Here is a 9974-nt window from a genome sequence, read left to right as displayed (position 1 = left end):
GTTTTTTGTGTAGCTGTTTAAGCACTGAATACCATTACCTACATATGAGTTTTATGTTTTTCCATAAACAGCACTTGCACATGGCAAAGGGGTGTTTAAGGGCAATAAGGCACCCTGGACACAGGCATCATTATTAAAGTTAAGGACTTTAAAAAAAAGTTGCATTCGTCACTTCCCAGGGGAAGTCAAACTGCCGCACACAGGAACCTGAGAAGTCCAGAGGCCTTTGCTCTTTAACCCCCCAGCAGAAAAAAAGCCTGTTGTACAAAGAGTCCCTCGCTCTAAAATGGACCATTTGGTGATTTAGGTAAAACATTCCTGTTAATTAAACAGTTGAATTGTCCTTGAGGATTCACATTTGTCCAGGTCTCTCTTGAAAAATAGATGTTCATCTCTAGAGTCTAACCTGGTGAAATAAAGGTAAAATAAAACAATTGCCATTGAAACTGTGGTCACACTGCTGGTTGAGCCAAAATGATGATTGAGAAAAAGAAAGCTGTCTTGTCTATAAAAAAAACATGGTGGGTCATTTCATGGGATGAGGACTGAAATGTTCTCAGTTTAAAAAAGAAAAACTCAACTGGCTCACTTCCTAAACGAACGTGCAGACAGTGTCCCCATTGTGGCAAACATTCTCTTGATAATCCATGCCTAATTTACAAGAAATCCAATTTGTAGGCCATGGCCACAAAACCAAATAGAAGATTAAGGGCTAATATGTGTCTTAGATCTAATTGAATGAAGTGATGTTTAGACACAATGAAGAATTTAAATCCAATGAGATTTAGTCAGTCAATTTCTCTGAAATGTTTTGCCCATATAACTAAGGAGATAGTTTTGATTGACTGTTTTGGTAGTTGAAAAAGTTCCCATCTGAATTTGTATCTACTCTTTAATCATATATTTCTAATTGGCATCATGTAGGCCTAGTTATAGTTTAAGTTATGAAGGTGATTTAGGCTATTTCCTCTCAAATGAATATATTTCTGGTCACCTTTGAAGTTGTGTACACAGGTTGGGAGTAAGAGTAAGTCTATTATTTAAAGAGTTTTAACAAATTAAAGCAACTTAAAGCAGTTTCAGATTCCTTGCAAATGACAAAAATATATAGAGACATTTAGTAGGCTGTAACCCTATACCATAGTGTGATAATGGTCAAACAGTAATTATTGTTTTGACATTATCTATAGTTGTCCATCGGGATGGAATGGAGGTCTGGCATTTTGGCCAATTGCCAGATGGACTAGTCCATTTTTAGCCCAGCTGTCTAACGTGGGCTTTTTTTGCAGAAAGATTATCATTATCCAGCACAAAATATGGGCCCCAAGGAAAATATTGGGCCGGTGTGGGGGCCTCAAGGAGGAAATTGGGGCAGGTGTGGTCCCAGTTCGCCCCTGTAGTCCACGAATAAATAGCCTATTAGGTTATGGTGTTCTGCAATGCTTTACATGTGAGGCATAGGCTACAAAATAATAAAACAACCATGCAATCAAGAACATTTCCACACCATAAAAGCAAATTGATACATTCGCTTACGACCTTGCAACAAAGGCTCCGCGAGTTGGTGTGGGCTACTTCGTCAACATTGTCTCTTATTCTGCTATGAGTTGAATCTCATCCTCATATGGGGTGGTCAATTAATAAGGCGGCTGGAGGCTACTTACAGGGCAACTGTCTGAATGGGCAGGTCCAGCGGTGTATCTGTCAAATCCAAATGACTACAGTCCACAGAATCTCCAGTGCAGGTACAGTTCTGAGCACATGGTAAATCGGAACTCAAGCCGTAATTGATTAACAGTTCCAGCGATAAAACTAAATAAAAACCATAGTGAGAAACCGATCCAATTCGTCCCAGGGACGCCGCCATTTTGTATCAAGTTTAATCGCGCGCTGGCCACTGATCTCGTCGTATCCACAAATTGGAAATCTGGTACCGTTTTAGAGATAGTGCGGTCTATTATATCACAAATTGCGTTGTGGTAAAATGTAGAAAAAACTAACACCTGTGGCGTGTACAACTGGTCTACTCTTCCAAATAACCGAGTCGTTTAGACGCAAGTTCCCAGTCCAACTTTTGTCCAATGTGTGCTGAAATCAAAGGTGAATCACGGTTTACGAAGCAAGAAGGCTACAATAAACTTGTCAAGCAGACATAATTAAATAACATACAAGTAAATTGAACTTGTCCATAAAAGGTTGAAATTAGGATCCTTTCTTGGTAAAGCGATTAGTTTTGGGGAAACATCAATAGCCTAAAAATGCCAGAGAAAAAAACATGGCAAACATCAACAGGGGCTCTTAATTTAAGATTGCGTTCATGTCAAATATACATGTGACACACATTTTCCAAATACTAGCCTATGCGGATTGCATCGGCAGTGGCACTCGGAACAAACTCTTTAATGTATCTTCTCTTCATCGCACGCTTGGAATGTTGGCTAAAACTTTGACGGCGTTACTCTGGTACGCAAATGAAGCACTCGAAAGAGGTGAGATCGGTGCCGAAAACGAGTTATCGATGACGTCTCGTTTATGGCGCTACAAAACACCCCAAAAAGTATACACTTTGTGCCGATTTGATCCCAATTTCGCCGCACACTCGACGGGTTAGTGTAGTTCTTAGTAAAAGTTTATCAGATGCAGTCTATGGTCAGAAAACCTCGGCGTTCGGAGCCTGGTTCAGTCCCAACTTCAGACCCTATCCAACATGAGTTCTTTTTTTATTTTTTTTACTTAATTCTTTTCAGTCTTCGTTCCATAGTCCCACGTTGGATGCACAACAGCACTTGGGAACCTCCCATTTTCCCTTGCAATTGGCTCAAATTTGAAGAAAGGTTCAACTCCTAATCTCACTGGTTGTTGTGGATTCTACAGGCGTCGCAAACTCTGACTGCCAGTCAACCAGTCATTGACCCCACCCATGTTTCCCACCCCGGGTGTGAAACCGCACCACCTCCCTTCACTCTCACCGCGTTTTAAAGGGACAATGACCAGGTTAAAGCTCTATAATCGTTAATGATAGCCATCCAGAAAAGATAGCTGGTAGCCTAGCGGTTAAGAGTGTTGGGTCATTAACCGAAAGGACGCAGGTCGGATCCCAAAGCAGACAAGGGTGGAACAATCTGCCTGCCCTTGAGGAAGTTGATTAACCCCCAACAACGACTGCTCCTCAGGTGCTGTGGACATTGATTAAGGCATCCCTGCGCCTCTGATTCAGAGGGGTTGGGGTAAATGTGGAAGACAAATTTCGGTTTGAAGCATTTAGTTGTATCCCCTTTCCCAGAGTGAAATTTCTGTAAATATATCATTTGGATACTATGAATAATGTAGTTTTCAATCCTAAAAAAGTTAAAGTATATCTGATGTTTTCGTACCCAAGTAACCTGGGTTGTTGCATTCAGTATGCAAACTTACATAGTAGACTAACCTGTGCCCCCACACACTCTGTACCGGTACCCTTTGTATATAGCCTCGCTACTGTTATTTTATTGCTCTTTAACTATTTGTTATTTAAATTTTTTACTTCTCTGTTTTTTACTTCACTTATGTTTCTTAAAACTGCATTTTTGGTTAAGGGCTTGTAAGTAAGCATTTCACTGTGTTCGGCACATGTGACAAATACAATTTGATTTGAGCTTTGTTTGTTATTAACAAGTGGCATAGGGATTGTTCTATAGTAATGACTTGTTATTATACAGATATAAGTACAATTTGTATCCATTAGATGCGAAGATGTTGCTATTTTCCTAGTTTAAACACAAAAAAAAGTATCTTAGTTGAAGTTGAGATGTGACTGTGTATTCCGAATTATCTTTACGCAAATTAGGGGTTCCCTATAATGGGTGTCATGATGGCACATAATTCTTCCCAAATGGTGAAGTCATGTCCACCCCTTGTCACAAAATGCACATCTGCAATAAATTGGTGGAGCTCTTTTGGCCCTGTGAACAGTTTTTCCCTTCACATTTTTGCGTGGCTATGACAGGTCCTATTGATGGACTCTGTATGAGCTATTGTAATCTCTTCGTGTTAGGATAAGTCTTGAATTTTAATGCAATTAATCACTACACTGGGGACATGGATATTCACACCTGCAGCACCGCAGGCGGTCCTGTGAGTTCCTCCTTCCTTTTGGAATGAATAGTTATAGGTATCACATTGCTTTCCATTGCATCAGAAGTGTTGGCCTAAGCATAGACAGTAGCCCACAGGTGGGGTGAAACATTAATACATTTTATTTTAAAAAGTTGAAAAGGTTTGTTGGTCAATGTTAGGCCCCACTGTATATGGGTAGTCCCTTATGGACAGTCTATGCTCTATTAAACAGCCTACCAACTGCAACTCAGGTGATAATGCAACAATTTTAGAGTGGGGGCTGCAGAGGTATGATCACATTTATGCATGATAAGACACTACAAGTCCCTGATGTTTCCTTGACTGCAACTATGGGCGGTTGAGGGCATACAATCATACCCATTTGAAATATGTGGCTCTGCATTTTCATGTTCTTTATACGGATATTACATTTGGATCAGGTATTTTGGGGGTCTATTTTGAGAATATTGTAGACATGTTTTCTAATATGATTTATCTGGTGCTGCGGCTTCTTTCAATGATTTGTTGCACAAATTACCTTTGTGTGACTTGTGGAGTCAGATGCTGCTGTACCAGCTGTGAATGTGCATGAGGATCAGTCAAAAGAAATGTTCAAATTAATCAGGTTGATAACAAGTATAAGGTGAATTCAGTCACAGAATTATAATTTACCTTTGTCCAATGAAGGACGACATGTCATCAAAATTAAATGTTATTTATATTACAAAGAATGTAACACTCAATAGATAGCCGTGGCCAAAAAATATTTCCCTTTTTTAGTAAGGGAAAGGGGATACCTAATCAGTTGTACAACTGAAGAAATTCAACTGAAATGTGTCTTCCCGTATTTAACCCAACCCTTCGGAATCATTTTGGTATCCACATACAGTACCAGTCAAATGTTTGGACTCACCTACTCATTCAAGTCTTTCTTTATTTTTACTATTTTCTACATTGGCTCACATCAACACCATAATCCCAGAAACCCTAGACCCACTCCAATTTGCATACCGCCAAAACAGATCCACAGATGAGGAGATTGCATGAATCGGGCCTTCATGGCCTCCACAATCACCCGACCTTAACCCAATTGAGATGGTTTGTTGGACCGCAGAGTGAAAGTAAAGCAGCCAACAAGTGCTCAGCATATGTGGGAACCCCTTCAAGACTGTTGGAAAAGCGTTCCCCATGAAGCTGGTTGAGAGAATGCCAAGAGTGTGCAAAGCTGTCATCAAGGCAAAGGGTGGCTACTTTGAAGAATCTAAAATATATTTTGATTCGTTTAACACTTTTTTGGTTACTACTTGATTCCATATGTGTTTTTTCATAGTTTTTATGTATTCACTATTGTTCTACAATGTAGAAAATAGTACACATTAAGAGAAACTCTTGAATGAGTAGGTGTGTCCAAACTTTTGATTGGTACTGTATGTATTTCTTTAGTTTGCAGTTGAACAAAACGAAAACATCGGAATAATTGACTAAATGTTAGCTTATTCCACAAAGAAATGGGCTGACAGGGTAGGCTAGTGGTTAGAGCGTTGGAATAGTAACCGGAAAGTTGCAAGATCAAATCCCCGAGCTCACAAGGTAAAAATCTGTCATTCTGCCCCTGAACAAGGCAGTTAACCCACTGTTCCTAGGCCATCATTGAAAATACGAATTTGTTCTTGCCTAGTTAAATAAAGAAAAGAAAAACATCTCAGACAATATTATTGGCACCTTCTAGAAGTAGTTAGAAATAATTAGATGTCAAGCATGTCATTCTCTTTTCCTTTGGTATTGAGGTGCCTGAAATATAAAAATCACAAATTCAACCAGTTTGTATAGAGAAAAGCACTCATTCTCCTGTTTTGTGTCACTGTGTGTACCGCAATGAGCATGGAGAAAAGAAAGTAAACCAGAGAATTATCTGAGGAGGTCAGACACAAGATTGTAGCCAAGAACGGACAATCTCAAGGTTACAAGTCCATCTCCAGAGACCTTGATGTTCCTGTTTCCACCGTACGTAATGTTATCAGGAAGTTTAAGGCCCATGCCACTGTAGCCAACCTCCCTGGACGTGTCCGCGGAAGATGACTTGATGGAAGATTTCAGCGAAGGATTGTTTGAATGGTGGAGAAAGCACCTCACTCAACTGCCACACAGATTCAAGCTGACCTTCAGACACAAGGTACGACAGCTTCAACTCTCACCATCTGTAGCCAACTCAATGAAAGAGGGTTATATGGTGCGAGACCCCGGAGGACCCCTCGGCTGAGAGAGAGATAAGAAAGCCTGACTGTAATTTGCCAAAACACAACGGAACATGCCAAAATCCTTCTGGGAGAATGTCCCGTGGACAGATGAGAACATATTAGAGCTTTTTGGTAAAGTACACCATCTCTATGTTTACAGAAAACAACCAAATGAAGCTTACAAAGAAAATAACACCTTCCCTATAGTCAAACATTGAGAAGGTTCAGTGATGTTCTGGCACTGGGTGCCTTAAATGTGTGCATGTTATTGTGAAATCAGGAGAATACCAAGGCATTTTGGAGCCCGGTGTTGGACCCAGTGTCCAGACAGCTGGGTCTCCGTCGAAGTTGATGGGTCTTTCAGCAGGACAATGACCCCAAACACACTTCAAAAAGCACCCAGGAATGGTTCAAGACAAAACGCTGGACTGTTCTGAAGTGGCCTGCAATGAGTCCAGATCTAATTCCCATTGAAAACTTGTGGAGAGATCTGAAAACAGCAGTTGGTAGAAGGCACCCAAAAAAATCTGGAAGAACTGGGGGAGTGGGCCAAACTGCCAGTACAGAGGTGCAGAAGCTCATTGATGTCTATAGGAACTGCTTGATTGCAATTATTTTGACCAAAGGCTGTGCAACCAAATATTAAGTCTAGGGTGTCAATCATTTTGTCAATGCCAATTGTTTATTTTCTGAATTAAATTGATCTATTAAGTTCTGAATCAAAAATAAAGTTCTGTAACATTAACAGTGACAGAAAAAAATGTTTTGGGAAAATTGTGAGTTACTTGAAAAAAGTGTAAGGGTGCCAATATTTTTGCCCACGACCTTAATGTTAAAGAGATTCTCCAGTACTTTTGTAAATGTTTTAGACAGTAGTTCTGAAAGTAGCTCTCACGAGCCAAAGGTGGTCCCCGAAAAGGGTGTACTACAGCACATATTTGCAGGTATGTACACTGCATCATTGCTCTCTCTTGCTCTGCTGTGTGTGCATGTTGCTAACTGTCACTCAAATGGCGAGGGGCTGAAGCTCATTGTCTACAACTCAAATTGCTAGGGGGCCGGCCTACATGGTGGAAAATGTAGGGAGAATGGCACAGCACAGCTTTCAGAAAACAGTTGATTGCAAACTAGGGATTTCGTGGCTAATTGAGTTAAGACAGTAATTCTGCTCATAGATTATTACATTTACATTTAAGTCATTTAGCAGACGCTCTTATCCAGAGCGACTTACAAATTGGTGCGTTCACCTTAAGACATCCAGTGGAACAGCCACTTTACAATAGTGCATCTAAATCTTTTAAGGGGGGGTGAGAAGGATTACTTTATCCTATCCTAGGTATTCCTGAAAGAGGTGGGGTTTCAGGTGTCTCCGGAAGGTGGTGATTGACTCCGCTGTCCTGGCGTCGTGAGGGAGTTTGTTCCACCATTGGGGGGCCAGAGCAGCGAACAGTTTTGACTGGGCTGCGCGGGAACTGTACTTCCTCAGTGGTAGGGAGGCGAGCAGGCCAGAGGTGGATGAACGCAGTGCCCTTGTTTGGGTGTAGGGCCTGATCAGAGCCTGGAGGTACTGAGGTGCCGTTCCCCTCACAGCTCCGTAGGCAAGCACCATGGTCTTGTAGCGGATGCGAGCTTCAACTGGAAGCCAGTGGAGAGAGCGGAGGAGCGGGGTGACGTGAGAGAACTTGGGAAGGTTGAACACCAGACGGGCTGCGGCGTTCTGGATGAGTTGTAGGGGTTTAATGGCACAGGCAGGGATCCCAGCCAACAGCGAGTTGCAGTAATCCAGACGGGAGATGACAAGTGCCTGGATTAGGACCTGCGCTGCTTCCTGTGTGAGGCAGGGTCGTACTCTGCGGATGTTGTAGAGCATGAACCTACAAGAACGGGCCACCGCCATGATGTTAGTTGAGAGCGACAGGGTGTTGTCCAGGATCACGCCAAGGTTCTTAGCGCTCTGGGAGGAGGACACAATGGAGTTGTCAACCGTGATGGCGAGATCATGGAACGGGCAGTCCTTCCCCGGGAGGAAGAGCAGCTCCGTCTTGCCGAGGAGAGGAGGATCTGATGGTTCACAGTATCGAAGGCAGCCGATAGGTCTAGAAGGATGAGAGCAGAGGAGAGAGAGTTAGCTTTAGCAGTGCGGAGGGCCTCCGTGATACAGAGAAGAGCAGTCTCAGTTGAATGACTAGTCTTGAAACCAGACTGATTTGGATCAAGAAGGTCATTCTGAGAGAGATAGCGGGAGAGCTGGCCAAGGACGGCACGTTCAAGAGTTTTGGAGAGAAAAGAAAGAAGGGATACTGGTCTGTAGTTGATGACATCGGAGGGATCGAGTGTAGGTTTTTTCAGAAGGGGTGCAACTCTCGCTCTCTTGAAGACAGAAGGGACGTAGCCAGCGGTCAGGGATGAGTTGATGAGCGAGGTGAGGTAAGGGAGAAGGTCTCCGGAAATGGTCTGGAGAAGAGAGGAGGGAATAGGGTCAAGCGGGCAGGTTGTTGGGCGGCCGGCCGTCACAAGACGCGAGATTTCATCTGGAGAGAGAGGGGAGAAAGAGGTCAGAGCACAGGGTAGGGCAGTGTGAGCAGAACCAGCGGTGTCGTTTGACTTAGCAAACGAGGATCGGATGTCGTCGACTTTCTTTTCAAAATGGTTGACGAAGTCATCTGCAGAGAGGGAGGGGGGGGGGGAGGAGGATTCAGGAGGGAGGAGAAGGTGGCAAAGAGCTTCCTAGGGTTAGAGGCAGATGCTTGGACTTTAGAGTGGTAGAAAGTGGCTTTAGCAGCAGAGACAGAAGAGGAAAATGTAGAGAGGAGGGAGTGAAAGGATGCCAGGTCCGCAGGGAGGCGAGTTTTCCTCCATTTCCGCTCGGCTGCCCGGAGCCCTGTTCTGTGAGCTCGCAATGAGTCGTCGAGCCACGGAGCAGGAGGGGAGGACCGAGCCGGCCTGGAGGATAGGGGGACATAGAGAATCAAGGGATGCAGAAAGGGAGGAGAGGAGGGTTGAGGAGGCAGAATCAGGAGATAGGTTGGAGAAGGTTTGAGCAGAGGGAAGAGATGATAGGATGGAAGAGGAGAGAGTAGCGGGGGAGAGAGAGCGAAGATTGGGACGGCGCGATACCATCCGAGTAGGGGCAGTGTGGGAAGTGTTGGATGAGAGCAAGAGGGAAAAGGATACAAGGTAGTGGTCGGAGACTTGGAGGGGAGTTGCAGTGAGGTTAGTGGAAGAACAGCATCTAGTAAAGATGAGGTCGAGCGTATTGCCTGCCTTGTGAGTAGAGGGGGAAGGTGAGAGGCTGAGGTCAAAAGAGGAGAGGAGTGGAAAGAAGGAGGCAGAGAGGAATGAGTCAAGGTAGACGTGGGGAGGTTAAAGTCGCCCAGAACTGTGAGAGGTGAGCCATCCTCAGGAAAGGAGCTTATCAAGGCATCAAGCTCATTGATGAACTCTCCGAGGGAACCTGGAGGGCGATAAATGATAAGGATGTTAAGCTTGAAAGGGCTGGTAACTGTGACAGCATGGAATTCAAAGGAGGCGATAGACAGATGGGTAAGGGGAGAAAGAGAGAATGACCACTTGGGAGAGATGAGGATCCCGGTGCCACCACCCCGCTGACCAGAAGCTCTCGGGGTGTGCGAGAACACGTGG

The 9974-nt window shown here is 43.7% G+C and overlaps 1 protein-coding gene across 1 annotated transcript in view; it reads right to left on the bottom strand.

Moving 5' to 3' along the window:
• LOC115138201 (leucine-rich repeats and immunoglobulin-like domains protein 1) overlaps nucleotides 1–2871 on the bottom strand; it is a 52078-nt gene extending 49207 nt beyond the window's left edge. The window contains 1 exon segment of the mRNA XM_065000245.1: nucleotides 1665–2871. Within this exon segment, the coding sequence (XP_064856317.1) occupies nucleotides 1665–1867 (203 nt within the window). The 5' untranslated portion in view covers nucleotides 1868–2871.
• Nucleotides 2872–9974: the final 7103 nt, after the last annotated feature.

This window comes from Oncorhynchus nerka, linkage group LG2 (genome assembly GCF_034236695.1).
Source record: "Oncorhynchus nerka isolate Pitt River linkage group LG2, Oner_Uvic_2.0, whole genome shotgun sequence".
NCBI lineage: Eukaryota > Metazoa > Chordata > Actinopteri > Salmoniformes > Salmonidae > Oncorhynchus > Oncorhynchus nerka.
Note: the sequence above shows the minus strand (reverse complement) of the source record. Positions and strands in the feature narration are given on the sequence as shown.